At 36.6% G+C, this 20,625-nt stretch overlaps 1 protein-coding gene across 4 annotated transcripts in view; it reads left to right on the forward strand.

Annotated features, from left to right (window-relative positions):
* nAChRalpha3 (nicotinic Acetylcholine Receptor alpha3) overlaps positions 1 to 20,625 on the forward strand; it is a 515,737-nt gene that overhangs the window by 460,949 nt on the left and 34,163 nt on the right. For 3 of the 4 annotated variants that reach the window (XR_010953203.1, XM_067785642.1, XM_067785641.1), the window contains exons 9-11: positions 11,585 to 11,731; positions 11,976 to 12,068; positions 13,483 to 14,476. Coding sequence is in view for 3 of the 4 variants with exons in the window: in XM_067785642.1 (XP_067641743.1) it covers positions 11,585 to 11,731; positions 11,976 to 12,068; positions 13,483 to 14,476 (1,234 nt within the window). In the remaining variant the exon portion in view is untranslated. Of the gene's footprint in view, positions 1 to 11,584; positions 11,732 to 11,975; positions 12,069 to 13,482; positions 14,477 to 20,625 lie in introns of those variants that run through there. The other variant, XM_067785643.1, reaches the window with a different exon arrangement.

The following is a 20,625-nucleotide window of genomic DNA, read 5'->3' on the forward strand; positions in this document are numbered from 1 at the left end:
AAACAAATAAAATAAAACAATCTGAATTTCATTGGACCATTTATGAAAAACTGTTTCCCTTTCTAAATTCATTTGGCCTTTTAGGAAAAAAATTTTCCCATTCCTGAATTGTATTTTGTATTTTTTGAAGTACATTTGATATTAACTAAATTTGATTTGTCCTTATACGGAAGTTCATTTGATCTTTTCTGAAAAATTTGCTTTTTCTGAATTTAATTTGGCACCAAAACTCTATTTTCAGTACCGTTACTGAACTAAAAACAATATATGTAGCTTTTAAAGAAACTAAATGTGTCGCTCTAACATCGATAACGCCCAGTGGCAAAAGCTCGAAAGCTTATATGTAATACTCCTATATTGCTACAAATGGCTAGGTACATTTCCAAACATCAGAGGGCCGATATATTGCTGTTTAAACGTTTTTGTTTTTGTATTCAATAATCGAATGTACCTAAATTTAAATGTTTCCTTGTCACACTTATGCTGCTACAATCACAAGCATTTTGTAGGCTGTCTTGTTTTGATTTCGAAATCAAAACTCATTGCGAGCATTTTGTATTAGCATTATAGGAGTATTACATATATGCTCGAAAGTAAAAATCCAGAAAAAATCAAAATAAAAATTAAAATTAAAATTTACCATTAAATTTCTTTTACAATTTGATACCCAATTTCTCTTTTTATGTACAACTTTTGTTAATTTCCAAGTTTATTTCTTACCTTTCTTATATTCTCTGAAAATTTTTGCACACTTTTTAGTAAATTTCGTTTTAAATTTTTTTTTTTTGTATTGCCTTGCACAACTTGTATGCTATATGTTATACTCATTGCATCCAGTTTATATATTTTATGCTTTTATGTGCCAGCCGTTCACTAAGTTATTTGTTATTGTCATGCTAAAGAAAACTGGCAGTTTTCGCAAATGTTAGCGAATTTCTCAAATTTGGCGAAAAATGCAATGACTTTGGCATTTTGCCCAGCGGCAGCCGATAGACAGCAAAAGATGCGATAGTCATATTGGTGGTCTTTGTTATTGGTGGATATGAGGTGTAGGGCTAAAGTGTTGATGTTGTGCTACTGCTTTTGGCATTGGTGTCATTTTTGATGCCAAAAATTTTAAAAATAGACATGGCACAAATACGCAAGTTTTTTTTTTATTTTTTATTAACAAATAATAACTTGGCGGTTGAGTGTGAGACACACGAGCAAAGTAAACAACAGTCAATTTTTAACTCCGTATGTTTGTAAGTTTATTCTTATATGTACATATTTGTTGTATATGTGTGTAGTTTTCTCTCTTTCTTTGCAAATTCAACTTTCGACAACACCTTTAGCAAACATGCAGGGCCACAACAATTTTGTGTTTTTGCCCAGTTCATATGTTATGAATAATGTACCCATACGCATGCACTAGAGGCAATGCTGGATCACACGTGGCGCGAAAGCGTGAAAGTGAATAAAATTTGCTTGTAAAGCAATGGAAAGTAAATATTCTTCGCAAGCAATTTAATTTACTTCGATTTTCTTTTGAAAAAGAACTGTTCGAATAAAATTTGGATCGTTTTCTGACGCATATTTGTAAGCCTGGTTCATAAGGGGCATTCCATGCCAAATTATCCTACCGATGCAATTTAGACATGTAATCGCAAAAACAGCCTGATTGTTTAAAGGAGTTTTGCATATGTGGGCAATCCTTTGCTGGATATGAATTTAGTAGCTCGTTTTACCACTTGTTAACTAAATTATTATTTAGCCTATGGATTTTATTCGTCTCTTGTGAGATACATACCTAAGAAGGCCTAATGAAACTTTAAGAGATTTAATTTTGAGCAGCAAGGCCGTTTTGATGGGAAATTATATGGGTAGCCGCCGTCAAATCCTCCTCAAGTTAGGAAGTGTAGTAAGGCCATCATTTTAATATCAAAGTATTTGACCTCAACCTACCAGAAAACGTACGTACGGAAAATCCTCAGTCATATAGCTCCCCTCGGCATAGGAAGGTTAGTAAATGAACAGAACCTTTTGCCAGTTGAATAGTATCCTTGACTCTTACCTTAGTAGCACTAATTTAGTCCCTATTAAAGACATGAAAGCCTTACGATAAAAGTTTTCTGCCCCAATATTTCCCTTAAGAAAATAATGCCTAGCTTCTTTTTCTACAATATGTGGAATAAAGTTAAATTGAATTGTATCTTCTATGGTAAGAGAAGCTCGCATTGACATGAAGGTCCATTGTGATACTACATAAAATAACGGTGAAGTAATCTATAATTACTATGTAGCAACGATGTCGTTTCTAACATCACTGATGACGGCATTTGATAAATTTTCTGAAGATCCTTGGAAGGGCGGAAAAATCGAAAAATCTATACAGTCTGTTTTGCTCTACCCAGCATGAATTAGTTAATGCGGCCGCCGTGCTGCGGTGGTGGCGTGTTCCGCCTACCAAACTGAAGATCATGGTTTCAAGTTCTGGTTAAAGCATCATCATAAATTAAAAAACAAGCTTTTGAATTAGAAAAAAAAAGTTTTCTAAGCGAGTTCGCTCCTAGGCAGACGCCGTTCGGAGTCGTCGTAAATATGTAGGTCCGTCTCACCACCGAAATTATAAGGAGCACCACCCAAATTGGTAGAGCAGCTCGGCTCAAATCTCTTCGGAGGTATATCGCACCTTGTATTAAAATTTTTTTTTTAATCAATAATTACAGCAAAGAGGAGAGTCTCAGTAACCTGCAAGAGGAAGAGTTTTCCCAGCGTATGGACAGCTGAGCTGACTACAGGCCGCAATTGGAACTCCATTATTCCTACATCCGGCCACTGCTGATTCAGTAATACCCCTTCTAGCTAACATATTCGCTCGATATTTTCTAGGGATATTTATATGCTCCCAGTGTTGCCAACCATCGCAAATGAGGTGAGGCACCCTATTCATCTTCCTTTGCACATAGTCGACCCTTGGTTACTGCTTGACTATACGAGGAGGTATTCAATTCGCTTACCGTAATCGCCCTGAATCGCGATGAGTTCCATTGCGCAGCTTTGGTTGAGCCTGTGGCTTATATCGAACGCCTCCTTCAGTTAACTGGCCAGCTGAATCACTTAAGTATCTCATGCCATTCCTGTTGTTATTGTTGTTGTAGCGATAAGGACAGTCCCCGAACGCCTTAGGGAGTGTTATCGATGTTGATGGTCCTTTGCCGGATGCAGATCCGGTACGTTCCGGTAACAAGCACCATTAAGGCACCAGCCCGACCATCTCGTGAACGATTTAGTATGACCACATGCAACATTCAAGGTCATAACGCCCTCCCACCCCCTAGATCCGTGAGGAACTTGAGGTCGCTAAAGCCTCTGCTGTTAAAGCAACAGGATCCGCCACGTAGGTGAGGTTGACAATAGGATTGGAGAAACTATATTTTGCGCTAGCTACACTTTGTAAGGGTTGCGCTACACAAATTTTTGGTGTGCTCTTTTTTAATTTGTTTCTACAAATTGGTTTCGTTTAATGAGTGTTGTCACCCCTTAATTGTATCCATTATGGGATTGTCCATGAACATCTCACCACCGACTTGTTTGCTTTCCATATTACTATGCCCAGGATTCTATCAGAGAAATACGCCTTCAAGACCCGGCTTAAACATTTTTAATTTAGCGCCTTCAAACTCCTTAGGATGATATGACTTAAAAGCAGTGAACTTTTTCAGAAATCAAAAGATGTCGATATATACATATTTTGTAGCGAATATTAGATCCTTCCTGCTCCATAAGACCCTCTGCTGTAGAATCTACACTTTGCGAAAGCACTAACCCTTCCTGTGATGACTGCTTCGCGAAAGTCTATACAACTTCTAAATTTTCTTTAATTTCCAAGTTGTTATAAGTCCTTTTTATACTCAGTTGAGCAGAGCTCACAGAGTATATTAAGTTTGATTGGATAACGGTTGGTTGTACATATATAAAGGAATCGAGATAGGTATAGACTTCCATATATCAAAACAATCAGGATCGAAAAAAAATTTGATTGAGCCATGTCCGTCCGTCCGTCCGTTAACACGATAACTTGAGTAACTTTTGAGGTATCTTGATAAAATTTGGTATGTAGGTTCCTGAGTACTCATCTCAGATCGCTATTTAAAATGAACGATATCGGACTATAACCACGCCCACTTTTTCGATATCGAAAATTTCGAAAAACCGAAAAAGTGCGATAATTCATTACAAAAGACAGATAAAGCGACGAAACTTGGTAGATGAGTTGAACTTATGACGCAGAATATAAAATTAGTAAAATTTTGGACAATGGGCGTGGCACCGCCCACTTTTAAAAGAAGGTAATTTAAAACTTTTGCAAGCTGTAATTTGGCAGCCGTTGAAATATCATGATGAAATTTGGGAGGAACGTTACTCCTATTACTATATGTACGCTTAATAAAAATTTGCAAAATCGGTGAAGGACCACGCCCACTTTTAAAAAAAATTTTGTTTAAAGTAAAATTTTAACAAAATATTTAATATCGTTACAGTATATAAGTAAATTATGTCAACATTCAACTCCAGTAATGATATGGTGCAACAAAATACAAAAATAAAAGAAAATTTCAAAATGGGCGTGGCTCGCCCCTTTTCGTTTAATTTGTCTGGGATACTTTTAACGCAATAAGTCGAACAAAAATTAACCAATCCTTTTGAAATTTTGTAGGGGCATAGACTTTATGACGTTAACTGTTTTCTGTGAAAATGGGCGAAATCGGTTGATGCCACGCCCAGTTTTTATACACAGTCTTCCGTCTGTCCTTCCGCATGGCCGTTAACACGATAACTTGAGCAAAAATCGACATATCTTTAATGAACTTAGTTCACGTGCTTACTTGAACTCACTTTATCTTGGTATGAAAAATGAACGAAATCCGACTATGACCACGCCCACTTTTTCGATATCGAAAATTACGAAAAATGAAAAAAATGCCATAATTCTATACCAAATACGAAAAAAGGGATGAAACATAGTAAGGTAATTGGATTGTTTTATTCACGCGAAATATAACTTTAGAAAAAACTTTATAAAATGGTTGTGACACCTACCAAATTAAGTAGAAGAAAATAAAAAAGTTCTGCAGGGCGAAATAAAAAACCCTTAAAATCTTTGCAGGTATTACATATATAAATAAATTATCGGTGTCCAACAGATGATGTTCTGGGCCACCCTGGTCCACATTTTGGTCGATGTCTGGAAAACGCCTTCACATATACAACTACCACCACTCCCTTTTAAAACTCTCATTAATACCTTTCATTTGATACCCATATCATACAAACATATTCTAAAGTCACCCCTGGTACACCTTTATGGCGATATCTCGAAAAGTCGAACACCTATAGAACGAAGGCCCACTCCCTTTTAAAAATACTCATTAACACCTTTCATTTGATACCCATATCGTACAAACATAGTCTAGAGTCACCCCTGGTCCACCTTTATTGCGATACCTCAAAAAGGTGTCCACCTATAGAACTAAGGCCCACTCCCTTTTAAAATACTCATTAACTCCTTTCGTTTGATACCCATATTGCACAAACGAATTCTAGAGTCACTCCTGGCCCACCTTTATGGCGATATCTCGAAATGGCGTCCACCTATGGAACTAAGGATTACTCCCTTTTAAAATACTCATTAACTCCTTTCATTTGATACCCATATTGCACAAGCAAATTCTAGAGTCACCCCTGGTCCACCTTTATGGCGATATTTCGAAACATCGTGCACCTATAGAACTAAGGCCCACTCCCTTTTAAAATACTCATTAACACCTTTCTTTTGATACCCATATTGTACAAACAAATTCTTGGGTCACCCCTGGTCCACCTATATGGCGATATCTCGAAACGGCGTTCACCTATGGAACTAAGGATTACTCCCTTTTAAAATACTCATTAACACGATTCGTTTGATGCCCATATTGTACAAACAAATTCTAGGGTCACCCCTGGTCCACCTTTATGGCTATATCCCTAAATGGCGTCCACCTATAGAACTATGGCCCACTCCCTCATAAAATACTCTTTAATGCCTTTCATTTGATGCCCATGTCATACAAACACATTCGAGGGTTTCCCTCGGTTCATTTTCCTACATGGTTATTTTCCCTTATGTTGTCACCATAGCTCTCAACTGAGTATGTAATGTTCGGTTACACCCGAACTTAACCTTCCTTACTTGTTAAATATGTCATTCATTGTTTAGATATATTCTAATGTTGTGTGAAGTTATGTTCTGTTTTATTATATCGTTTAATGTTATGTTGTATAATGTTATGTTCTGTTATGATAATATATTATTTTGTTATTGTTATACTATGTTATGTTATGTTATGTTACCTTATATTATGTTATGATATGTTATGCTATGTTATTAATAATAATACTTTTACAGCAGTAGACACATAATTGGCTGGTTATCTTTTAATTAATAATAATCTCATACTATTTATTGTATTTTTCAAATTAAGGACGCTTTATAAAAAGATTTCTTTTGTACCTGTACCAACATTACGGTCAATTAATATTTTCCTTCAATTCAGTTAACTGACGGTGATGCACTCCTTAAATTCCTCTTGGCTCGCGAAATTCCCCTTGCAATATTGGTGCGACATTTCAGGCAAATTGAAGCAATGATTTTAACGCAATCAATTACATAAACTACACACCTACAGCACGCAGCAACGGCAATGGCCACCTGTTCAACATAACAATGTTAACAACGGGCTGACATTGTGGTCAATGGTAAATTTACCAGAAACACGAGCTGCTGCTGTTTCATTATCTCGCTGACATAATTAACGGTATGAAGTGACGACTTTGTCGAAGAATTCAACGCAGCCAACACATTTCATGGCAATTTTTGAATTTTTCCCTTTTGAGGCAATTCAGCAAATGTCGGTGACTGTATATATACACACACACACACACTGGCTGTTATTAGGAATGTCATCGCCATTCTCTGCTATGAAAATTTGTTTATCCCCACTCATCCTAATTAAGTCGCAGCGATGCAGATGTTTTTGCACAAGGACGGCGAGAAATTTTACAATGTAATCCGATGAAAGGCATGATGTGACACGAATTCGGATTGTAATAGCCAGATTCGGTGTTTTTCTATGCAGTATTTTATAGCGCTGTTTAAAATTCTCAATGTTTGAGATTTAGTAAATCACTGTAAAGATTATCTGAACTTTATTTCCCTTGGTTAGTAAGCCAGCGATATTAAAACTATTCGGGTGTTCAATTATTCTATATAAAAAAAAAATAACAACATCAACAGGAAATCGGAAGCCCCACAATGCTGATTTATGTATGTTGTGTGTTTACTGCACGGTGATATATACCCTGTAGGAAAATTAGTTATTGCTTAAACTGACACCGTAAACATAGTACATCATGTCGTTAGGGGCTCCATCTTACTAATAACCCTGTTATAAAATTATTAGTCTTATTAAGGGAGTGCTGTGAAGTTTGACCAATGATAGGTCCAGCGTATATTTAAGATGAAGATAATTCAGAACTAGGGGGGGGGGGGGGGGGGGGGGGGGGGGGGGGTCGTGAGTACGTAGAGTGTTACTGATGAAGGCAGTTCTTTGTAGGATTTTATACAGTACGATCCCGTACTAGCAACTTGTGGTACTAGCCCTGGGGCGATCCCATCTGAACCAGCGGATTTGTGCACTTTATTTGCGCCTTGGGGCAGACATGCCTAATGCGAAAATAATGTAAGTTTCTTTACCACCTCATCATCACAACCCTGCAAAAATCGTTGGATCATGTGGTCCACTTGTGTCATACTTGAGTACTCCATGGATTACTCTGATGTAATGCTGAGCTGGAGTATATGGTCTAGTGCTAGGACATCGCAATGGTAATTGTATCGTACTGGGTACTCCATGGATTACTCTGATGTAATGCTGAGCTGGAGTATATGGTCCAGTCCTAGGACATCGCGATGTTAATTGGACCATATTTTTTGTCTGAATTGCGGTTAATTTTGCAGCACTCGCTTGGTCCATAGCGAGTACTCACGATATTTGCAGGGAAGTTGCTCTTTTTTGGACTGTTAGCCCCTTGTATCTTAGACCTCTCTTGTGGCTCTGTCTTCATATCCAAGGAGCTGTGAAAAACATAAAGTGAGCGTTTTAAATACATATATGTTGCCAAAGCGTATAAACCAGTATTATCGTTGTCACCGGTGTTATACCAAATCATCAGCTAGTTCTGGAGATTAATCTGAACAATCTCTAGACTCATCGGAGTTCTGGGAGTTTAGGCATTTTGTCGAACAGCCTTAAGAACTAGTATCAACAATCCTTTCAATTCTTCAGCCGTTGCATGCAAAATTATTTGTGAGATTTCTGGGCAGCAATTTATCACACAAAGAACTTGCCCTGAGCGCCGTATAAGACTTTAAAGCGGGTTTAACCATATAATAACTAGGAGTATAGATGGTTTTCTGTTGACCCTCACAAAGGTTTTCTTTTCTTCAAAAACATGATTACCGCCGTTTCGTAACAAGTCGGAATATTAAGGGACGTCAAGTCTTCCTCCACCATGACAGCCATCAGAAATTAATTTCGATGAAGTGTGGTCTCGAAGTGTCTATCCCAGTATTCGACTGCTTCGAATTATTTGCGCCAAACATTCCAAAATTCAGGTGCGGTCCAAGAGAAACTTGACCCAGAAGATATATATGAACAGGTAGTAGCGTGCTGTAAATAGTTCGAAGCTCCTCTGGTTAATTGTTGTTTACTTCTGAATATATGGGTTTAGAATCAGCTGAACAGCTATAATTTTCTGCTGAAAGAAAACAAAAAAGAATGGAAATTAAAGAAGAGGAAAGGAAAGGAAAAGTAAGGAAAGGAAAATAAAGTAAAGGAAGAGGAAATAGAAAAAGAGAAGGGAGAAGAAAAGAAATATGAGAAGTCAAAACCGAATCCTGGCCCTAAACCGGACGGAGTGTTATCAATGAACTATTAGTTTTTGTACAATTATAGGTGGATTATGGACGAAGTAAAGAAGAGTTGTCGATTCTTTTAATTTTCTGACCAGTTTTTAATTCTGTTAATGTTTTTTGTGTAGGCTTTTCTGGTCTTTTCAATTTGAAATGAAAACATTAAAAAAAAATTTTATACCCAACGTTTCGCTAAGCTCCTTGGCATCTCAGGGGTTAAATCTTTAATTTGCACCGAAAAATGATAGAACAAAATTAATTTTAATATATTTTGTCCATGGTTCAATTATGTACAGGTTGGCTCATCTCATCAGCTGATTTTATTTATGTCATTGCATGGTCGAAGGGATTGTCAAAAGGAGATGGCAAACTCAAAATGAAACCAACACATTGGCAACATTTTACTTACACATACAAAAACTGCTAAGTTTTATGTTTCCATTCCATACCATTCAAACCAACCCCAATACACAGATTTTGACAATTTGAACAGACATATTTTGTTGCTTTACAGATGAGCCAACCTGTATATAGTTGAACCATGATTTTGTCACTATAACAAACTTTTTTTTGACAAAAACTTTCATAGAAAGAAATAATTTAACACATATAATATCACAAAAACAAAGTGATTATAAACTAAAAAAGATGTATCGGTACCATCATCTTTAGGTACACTTATCGTACTGAGTGTCATAAGCATGCCAAAGAGCTAGCAGCAATACAATTTGTGTCCTCTTTTTTGTTCATTGTCTTCTCCCTTATTTGTAATATGTGTAGACTTTCCAACGTGAATCTCGTTCTTTCCCTCTTTTCTATGTCTATTATTTTCGCGTTCTTTAGAGCAGCTGTGTGTCCATGTGATAATACGTGTTGAGCAAGAGCTGTGCTGGTCTTGTTCTTCTTAATGTCAGCGTCGTGCTCTGCCAATCGGATTCCTTGTGCTCTTTTCGTTGTTCCAACGTAGATTTTGTCACAGTTCTCATGGTCTCTCCCCGTGCATTGAATATCATATACTATGTTGTTTTGTTGTAGGGGTTCTATGGGGCTCTTTGTTCGTGTAAAGATAGTTGAAAGTGTGCTGTTGGATTTGTAAGCGAGGGATACATTTCGTTTTTGTTTCTTCATGTTCTGGTTGCAGTTTTCAGTAGACTTGGTTGTCGATTATTTATCTAAAATGTTTCGATATTTTATCAAGAGGTTATCGATTTTCTTTCTAAAAGTTATAAATTTGTTATTTGCAAGCTATCGATTATTTATTGAATAGTTATAGATTGATCACTAAAAAGTATTCGATTAAATATTTATTGATATGCCATGAATAAGTAATTGATATCGTATGCAAAAGTTACCAATTTATTATTGATAAGCTACAGATTTGTTATCGAAAAGTTATCTATTTGTTATCGAAAGGTTATCGATTTGATACCGATAAGGTATCGAGTTCTTATTGGCAACTCAGTGAGTCGTTGTGAAACAAGTTCCGATAAAACTACAATATAAAATCGATAGCACATCTGTAACCGCCGATAAAAAAACCGATGAGAAGCCAATAAGAAGCCGATAATTGGGCGATAGCAAGGTAGTATCAAACCGATAACTTCGCGGTAGCGGCGGTCATTACCGATAACCAGCCGACGAAGCTCTGGGCAAGAAGTTTGGAATTATACATTTCTGGTAAAGTTGCCTCTGTTGTGGTTCAACCTCAACCCCTGGATGAACTCAAGTTAACTACAAGCAATCGTTTTCTAGAAGTACTTGGTACTAGAGCCTTTTTTTATTAGTACTTAGAGTCAACACTTTTGATTGTTAAAATTTTTATTTAAAATTTTACCAAATTATAGCTTTTATCTCCGCCTTAATGTGTTTCTAATATATATTTTTCCTTATCTCTATTATCAATTCTCCAAAGCTTTGGTTGCATGCAATTGAAAAAAGGTCATCCTGTATGCAACCATTGCGCACATATTTATCAATTTATTACACAATAGAAGTACATATGTATGTGTGTATTCTAGCGTGTCCTTTGCTTTGAATAGTGAATGAGTGCGCATACATGGACAACGCAGCAATTTCCGATATATGTGAAAGAATGCATGCACTAGAAAAAAAATTAAAAAAAAAAAACTATAATAAAATTCACTTCAAGTGCATTGCATCATCAGTTTCCCCAAAGTAATTTATAAATAGAGAGTAAATCTTGAACTCTGTGTGTCCCCACCCGCAGTCTCGCTATGCTTATTCTATTCGCCGTTCACATTCATTTTGTCCATTAGCTAACGAATACATAGACATGCAATTTTTTCATATTTATGTTTTTTATTTTCTATTTTGTGCAATTTGTAATGCTTTCCGGTGTGACGTTGTGTGGACGACGCGTATGCTACCAACATTCATTCATTCATTGGTTGAGCGCTGGTCATCTGCACGGATTGATCTCGCCACAAAATCGCTCACACCACATCACGTACCAACGGAAACGTTGAATGCTCTTCTTACAACGCGAATGCACACAAACGCATTTGTATCCTTGGGGAAACATGGAATGATGACGCTTTATTACTTACAAACACACACACAAATAAATAGTATATGTGTGACGGTGGTAGTGCTGAATATACATTTCCGTTCGCCACAGACACACGTAATGGCGCCCTGGGTTCGAACGGTGTTCATCAATCAACTGCCTCGCTTTTTGGTCATTCGACGACCACTCTATCCCATTAGTGAAATGATGTGAGTATGATGTACATGAAAAAAAAAAATTTACAACATTAAAAAAACTGAGCTGAAACTTTTAATTGAAAAATAAATCAAATATTGGCTGTAATAAATTAATTATATATTATTAACCTTATGCACCTAACAGAATAAGATTTAAGTCGGTGGTCGAGGCCCTATGCTCCAATAGGAGTTGAGGAGGATGATGATGATGATGAACCTTATTGAATTTATTTTCTTTTTATTCCTTTTCCTCCAGTAAATCATCGCGTCGCCTTATGGTACGCACCTGCAATGGGTTCGATTTGGGAGATCAAATACCACCGGTACCACCACCAGCGGCCTTGTCCAGGTAATTTCGCAATTTTCAAAATTTAAATTTTGTTTGACTCATATTTTATAAATTATTCTGAAGTAGCCCATCTGATTAATGCTATGAATGTGGAGGTCATGAGATTTTGAGATGGCTTGTTACCCAGATTTTATTTTTGTGAATCAAACTTTTACTTTTTATTTATTACTTTAAAGTCGTTTTTGATTCTGAAATAAGCCAAAAAGACTGAACGAATTTTACTGAAATTTGGCTAACAGATGTCTATATCGTGGAAAATGTACTAATTATATTTTTTGTATGAAAGGACGTGTTCCCACGGTTCAGATTAATATGTTTTCGATTTAAATGCTTATATTGTATTCGCTGTAGCCTGGAATATCGATTTTGAAATACGTCTCAGCCATTATTTTTTTGTGTTCGGCTCGGGTCTCGGTTTGATACCCGTTTAAGATAAGGATTCGTATTCGGTTTCATTTAAAAGTTCGGTTTCATTTTTTGGGTTCAGTTTACATGTGGTATCGTTCTACTTATTACCATTAGTATCTCCCACCCATTTAGGAGCGTTTGTTAGCCGAGGGACTTACACATCTCTAAAAAGTACTCGGTTCTAAAAAAGTACGCGGTTATAATACTCGGTTCTTTAAAAGTATCTGGTTCTGCAAAAGCACCCGGCTCACAAGGGACACGGCTCTAAAAAAGTGCATCGTTCAAAAAACCACCCGGCTGTACGGTTATAAAAAAGTACCAGGTTATGAAAATGTTCCCGGTTCTGAAAAAGTACCCTTATTAAATAATTTGCCGACCTCAAAAAAGTACTCGGTTATGAAAATGCACCCAGTTCATACTAGTACGCAGTATTAAAGAAGTACCCGGCTCCGATAAAGTACCCGGTTCCGAAAAGGAAATACATGGATTAAAAAAAGACACGTTTTAAAAATCTACCCGAATGCGAAAAATTACCCAGTTTTTATAAGCACCCGGTTACGAAAAAGTGACGGCTCTGAAATACTTGTTATTTGTTATGACTTTAAGTATATTTATTTTTTATCAAATCTTCGGGTCATATAAATCGATGACGAAACAAGTTGACAGTGCAACAGCCCCTTCCCCTCACCCCTTGGAAACGTATTTTAAAACGTTGTAACTGAATAGATTTATTCGAGATCTATGATATTAGATACCCCGGCCATATATATCGAAGTCTAAGCAATTTTTGAGATGGAAGCAGTGGTACCCATCCTTAAGCGATAACTTGGAAAATTTGTGAAAACTGAACTGGGAAAAGTTTCGGGAATAGATTTATAGCCAAATCCACTTTTATAAATTTGTATGCGTAATTTATATGCTTTATTCCTGCTACCGGACCTCAGCATGAAATTGTTTGTTTTATGATTAAAAATTGTTTCTCTTTTCCTTTCTCCTTCCTCCACAGGATGCATCAAAGCCCCAAGACGACGTCGCGCAGTACCTCGCCACATCTTCAACGTCGTGTGCATAGTCTTAATTTAATGGACGATTCACCGATCGCCGCTTTAGGTCTTACCTCGTCTGGCACCACCTCAGCAATTGGCCAGTTTTCCACACTCTACCCCTCCAATATATCGACTGTGAATGAACAAACATCAACCACATCTTCACTTGTCGACGCACAACATCACAGTCAATATCAACAGACTGGCGGCTCGCTGCTCGATCATCCGTTAACGCCTACGAAATTTCGCCAACAGCAAAAGACATCCACATCAGTGCAAACGAATGGTTTTGATGGACCATCCGCTTCGCATTTTGGACGTTTCCATCAACAACAACATCAGCAACAACAACTGCCTAGCGGCGGCATATCGGCGTCCACTACAACATTACACCACGTACACACACAACAGTCTGTGAGTGTGGGTGTTGGTATGGGTTTTGGTGCAGCCAGCACCTCAACGCATCATCTATATCGCCAACAATCCTCATCCTCAGCACAATTTTCACCCGTTCCTGCGCCATTACATCCACATCAACAGCATCAATCGACCACCACTTGTGATCTGTTGGGTCACAGTAATACGAATGTGATAAAGTCAACGACCACTGTGAACTCTGCGGCGACTGCATCCACGCTGGCGGACTCATGTTGTAGTGGCATACAAATACATCAGGGCATGGGGGCAGGGGCTGCCTGTCAATCGTCGTCTGAGCAGCTACTGCACCATGGTGCAGTAGGCGGTGGAATTGCGGGTGCCTGTTTCGGTGCGCAGAGTAATATACTGCCAAAGTGTCAGCGTGAGGAAGGCACGCATTGTTGTCTGACGGACGTAGGCTGTGAAGATGGTAACGATTCGCGGCATCATTGGCATACCTGTCCAGAATTGTTTAAGGCGATGGAGGCTGTAACCTATATAGCGGATCAGACGCGCAAAGAGGAGGAGAGTACAAGGGTGAGAACACTAAAATGTTAAGTGCTTAGTTAAAACTTGAAAGTAGAAAATATCAAAAAATTCAATGATTTACTTTGGCGTGTTAGTTGACCAGAAATGTGCCTTCCGGCCAATAAAACTTAAAAGGCCGTAAATAAAATTGTGCGATTTGGGTGGTGCTGTTCGTAAATAAAAATGTTTATATGTATGTGCAGTTGCATGTCTAGCTTATATTCTAAAGCCTGAAAATTTATTGAACGAAATTGGCGTAAAAGAAAGATGACCGTCGGGAGCTGGACAAGCTTAAAAGTACTAACTAAGTATTGTAATGGACGCTAATGGGGAATAACTCAATGGCCGTAGAGAGTTTGTTTGTCCTAAATGGTAATAAACAGTTTTGTTTGAATGGAAAAGGGTTGCATGGAACTACCTTACCATGAAGCATAAATGGTCAATGAACTTTAGAGAACCTAATTTGAGCAAGTTTCAACGTCCTTTCTCTGTGAAAACTTATACAACCTACAGGAGAAGCAATTTAACTCCGCTAGTTCAACCCATATCACAGCTGTGTGCATCGATAGGCTAGTATTTTAAGCGACTGTCTGCAGTAGATTGCTCCCTTCGATGAACTGTTCCTGCTCTGACGGGCTTTGATCGCAGCTTGAGAGAAAGTTCCGCCTGAAAGATCATTTCAGTCTTTGCAGGATTGACTTTTAAGTCTCTTTCAATTGCGCGTCCTCCACGAGATTTAGTATATTCTACAGTAGATCGCCCAGGGTTTGAAGATTATTTCCAATTTCAGGTCTTCAGGTAACATCCTTCGGGCCCTGTAGATTTAAATAATGAATAATAAATGAAAGCCTATTGGAATTTCTTAAGGATAATAAGATACCACATGGCGTAGTAAATATTTGGGTGGATAGGAGTTCTGTGATACAGCCCGGAATTGTGCGTTCGTGAGACCTTCTAGCATTTCGAAGCTAGATGACGCCTTGTAATCGGGCAGCTTCTCGATATAACTCGGCGCAGTCTGCTGTCCTTCGAGCCTCCTTTAATATTTACACATACAAATACCCCAGGGTTTAGCTAACCGGTTTTGCCCTAAAGCAAATAAGAAAAGCATATTACTGGCTAAGTTCGTACTGACTTTTATGTTCGTTGCGAAAGTGCACTTTGCGGCCAAGAAGCATATCATTAGTCTCGAAACGCTAATAAGTTTAATAAATGGTCTGTTAGCCAGTGATTCCAACACCCGAGGCTTAGAGTTTTGAAAGCATTTATCCACCGCATCCTTAATGAGGGCGACCTACGCATGGACGACAATTCAGTAACCGGGCAACCAAAATTTTCCCATGCTGCCGAGCTCTAACATAACCACAGGTCTGCGATATTCAGTGCTCTTGTTAGGAGAATGCAATATGAAGAACGGCATACGAACGTTTGTTGGTATTTCTACAGATAAATGGAGATTTAAGACCCCAATTTATACAGTTTCTTTCCTTTTAAGGAGGTTGTCGACATGCTTAAGAATTCATCTCGATAGAGTTCTGACAATATTGTGACGAATTTAGGGAAATTCCGCTTATTTGCAACTTTCTACTAACGTTCGTATCGCTAAACTGTTGAATAAATTACTCCAATATTCAATAATCCAAAAATGGTCTTTATTAGACTACTTTGAAAATACTTCACAATAGCACTTATACTTCGCAACTGGTAGCGTGCTTAAATCAAACTGATTGCAGCTTACTCACCTTTCGCTCCTTTTATACTCTCTGCTGGCTCGTCCGCATACTTCTAGGCATTTCTTCTAGAATTTACTACTTAGTTACCAGCTATAAACTTACTAGCTATAAACTACAGATGCACGTTTATAGCCTCTCGTATAGCCATATGCGCGTGTATATGTGAGTAATACTTCCACCGATGATTGCATACTTTTGTGAGTATCTCAACTATATGCATGCGTTTGTGCATATCTCTCCGCTTCTTGTATGTACTATGTGTAGACATAATGATTGATTTGATAATGTAGATACAAGTGACTGCTTAGTATCGGCCTAGAGATGATAGTATGCCTTAGTGTTGCTAATATTCGTCACAATATATTACTCCGAGGTCATACTGAAATCAGCAGCAAAGTTTTGTCAACTGTTCCTGATTAGTAATGCCAAAATTATCCCGAAATGCTTCGAAATAAACAATTCTATGACTGGCTTAAGGTCAAACATGCTATTTAATTTTGTATATATGTACGCTTAAAACCATGTCGTTTCACTGTACTTATAGAGTTAATAAATATGAAATATCTACAAACTTGAATATTTCTGAGAAATTAATCCGAAATTGTATTGAAAACATAAACAAACCAAAAAGAAATTAATCCCAAAAAAATCCAACCCGACTAGAAATTGATAAATTGTAAAAAAGTAATCACGTTATCACGTCAATTTGATACGGAAAATATCCCAAAAATTTCTCTGAAAAAATACCAAAAATGCCCCTAATTTAATTTTGGAAAGTAGTTAGAAATACTCACGGACTGGACTCAAAATAATAATAAGGGAGCTGTCCTTCTTGAGATATTTCATGAAATTATCATTTTGTTATCACTACACTCTCGTTCAAGTGTACTTCAAAAACCTTATAATTTTGTTCAGAAACGATAAGATGTACTTCAGTATAATCATTTGTAATTCAGAAACGATAAATTGAACTTTATAGTAGTCAAATGTAATTCAGAAAGCGTAAATTGTACTTCAGAATAGTAAACTGTAATTCAGAAACCGTCATATATATTTCATAAACCGTTAACTGTACTACAGAATAGTCAACTGAACTTCAGAAACCATAAATTGTACTTTAGAAACCACTTAGTGTGATTCAGTTGCACTTAAAAAGCCTTATACTTTGATGAGCTGTATAACCATTCTAAAACGAATTTTACGGTTTCGGAAGTGCGATTGACTATTTTGAAGTGTAAGTGGCGGTTGTTAAGTACAATTTCCCATTTCTGAAGTCCAGTTGACTATTGTGAAGTCCATAAAACGTTTTCTGAAGTACAATTGATTATTCTGAAAAGAATTTTTACATTTTCATACAATTGTTTATTCTGAGATTAATTCTACGGTTTCTAACATACAACTGCTTATTCTGAAGTATATACATTTTACAGGTTTTGAGTTACGATTGCTTATTTCTAAATTAATTTTATGGTTTCTGAAGTAAAATTTACTATTCTGAAGTACACTTGGAAAAGGTGTAGTAATAGTGAAATTTGTAATGCAATCTGCCCAACTCAGATTTCTAGAACACATTCAATTCAGACAGTGTTTTACGCATCTAAGTATATTGTTATTGTTGTTGTTACAACATTATTTGATGCATTTTGCTTCATAATCCTGGTTGGCCTCCCGTGATTTTTGCAATTACTCAAAGATTTTAACATTTATCAAATTCAATCTAGACTTCGTTGTTTGGTTTCGACCAAAGGATGCCATTTGTAGTGCGACCTGAATCATTTTTAACAAAATTTCTCATAAAGCATTTAAAAACAACAAATAACTATTTCTATATGCAACCAGCGAAACAAACATACATATTATTCTTTATTATAGCAAATATATAATAATAAATCCATCTCTATATCCACTGTGGCTTAAGAACCCACAACAAAAAGTACTTTCAATATTGCTTTTTTCTTTTGTTTGATTAAGAGTTGGAATTATTGAAGATGAATGACTGAAATATTGCATTTTAGTAAAATTGATTGGGCATTGGGTATGTAGAGGACAGCAGTACAACAACAAACAGCGAGAGGGAGATGAGATCGATTGAGCGCATTACCAACGAAACTTTTGTGTTTTTATACTCAGAGTTCTTTGCGCACAGAATATATTAACTTTGATTGTGTAACGGTTGGTTGTACAGGTATAAAGGAATCGAAATAGATATAGACTTCCATATATCAAAATCATCAGTATCGAAAAAAAATTTGATTGAGCCATGTCCGTCCGTCCGCCCGTCTGCCCGTTAACACGATACCTTGAGTAAATATTGAGATATCTTCACCAAATTTGGTACACGGGCTTATCTGGACCCAGAATAGATTGGTTTTGAAAATGAGCGAAATAGAATGATAACCACGCCCACTTTATATATATATAACATTTTGGAAAACACAAAAAACCTGATTATTTAGTAAATAATACACCAAGAATGTTGAAATTTGACGTGTGGACTGATATTGAGATTCTTGATAAAAATTTAAAAAAAAAATTAAAATGGGCGTGGCACCGCACACTTGTGATAAAATCAATTTTACAAATATTATTAATCATAAATCAAAAATCGTTAAACCTATCATAACAAAATTCGGCAGAGAGGTTGCCTTTACTATAGGGAATGCTTTGAAGAAAAATTAACGAAATCGGTTAAGGACCAGGCCCACTTTTATATAAAAATTTTTAAAAGGGTCGTGGACGAATAAAATAAGTTATATCTTTGCAAAAAAGAGCTTTATATCAACGGTATTTTATTTCCCAAGTGGATTTATAACAATAAATAGGAAAAACTTCAAATTTAAAAAAACAGGCGTGGCACCGCCCTTTTAGGACTAAGCAATTTTCTATGTTTCGAGAGCCATAACTCGATGAAAAATTAACGGATTGTAATAAAATTTGGTACAAAAATTTTCCCTATAGCAGGAAATATTTATAGAAAAGATGGACGAGATCGGTTAAAGACCACGCTCACTTTTATATAAAAGATTTTTAAAAGGGTCGTAGACGAAAATATTAAGCTATAACTTAGCAAAAAATAGTTTTGAATCAATGATATTTCACTTATCAAGTTTTATTGTAAGAGGAAATGGGGAGACATTTATTTTAAATTGGCGGTGCCACGTGTTGTGTAGAAAAGTTATTTATCTGAAATGAAATGTACAATTGAAGCTCACGCTGACTATATAATGTTCGGTTACACCCGAACTTAGACACCTTTACTTGTTTTTTTTAATACTTTTTTCTCCCTTTTCTAAAGCAGCCATAAATAGAGATGGGAAATGGGTAAATACCCAAATGGTAAATACCCGGTAAATTGGGTATATATAGTAAAAATTGGGTAAAAATAATCTTTTGGGAAATCTGGGAAACAAACACCCAAATTCAATCCAAAATGTACCCAATTTGTCCTATATTGGTGGGTAGTTAGCCATTACACTATCGGTTGAATCAGTTTTAATCTGTAATCCAGCGTTTTTTAAAAATATTTAGAAATAATACATCCGTTGCAAAAATTTAAGTTTACGTAGTAAACATTTTAAGTCAAACAAGAGTCGGAAAAATATCTAAATTGGAACGTTTACAGTCGGTATGTGCTCATTTGGGATGCCGTAACCAATTTATTTCCTATAAGTCACAAGTACGTCTTAAAAGGGGTTTAAACAGCTCATATTATACTCTACTGGAACTCTCCGACGCCATTTTTAAATCTAATAAACTCTGATTGTATGTGGCCTATTTATTAGGCATCGTCAGCGCTTATTAGGGTCATATATAGTTCGACACACCTGAACAGAGCGTGGAGCTTTGCGGTCATATTAGAGATGTCGAGAAGCGTCCATGCGCAGAAAAACATCGATGCCTATACAAAAAAAGAATAGCAAGGGTAACTATGATGTACAAATGTAATTCATTTTGTATTAAAATGAAAAATTGTCGTAACAAAGTTTCAAAATTTGTTCCAAACTCGCTGTGACGAACATAAACAATTGATAAATGATAATTTTTGCATGCTATGTTAGGAGCTTTTATGCCGTTAAATAAAAGGCAAAAATAAAATTTTCTTTTGTCCTCCTACGCGTTTCGACGCTTTTCTGATTCCTGCATTGTCTACTTATTTTGGATTCGTTTCGGATTCTTAAATTATAAGCGCCGTGAGCATGTTTGAGGGGTAGCTTTGTTTGCGTAAATATGTGTACCCTAAAAACATTCTCTTAGAGTTCTGGAGTTCAATATGGGTCCGAAAAATATCAGCTTCAAAAATGCTATCACCTTAGAGCCTTTTATGACTCCAATTTGATGAAACTATGTACAAACGAAAAATATTAAAATCAGTAAACTAGGCAGCTCCGGAATAAAAACTCAGAAATTTTTCTGCAACAATTTATT

Source organism: Eurosta solidaginis, chromosome 4 (assembly GCF_040869045.1).
Source record: "Eurosta solidaginis isolate ZX-2024a chromosome 4, ASM4086904v1, whole genome shotgun sequence".
Classification (NCBI taxonomy): domain Eukaryota; kingdom Metazoa; phylum Arthropoda; class Insecta; order Diptera; family Tephritidae; genus Eurosta; species Eurosta solidaginis.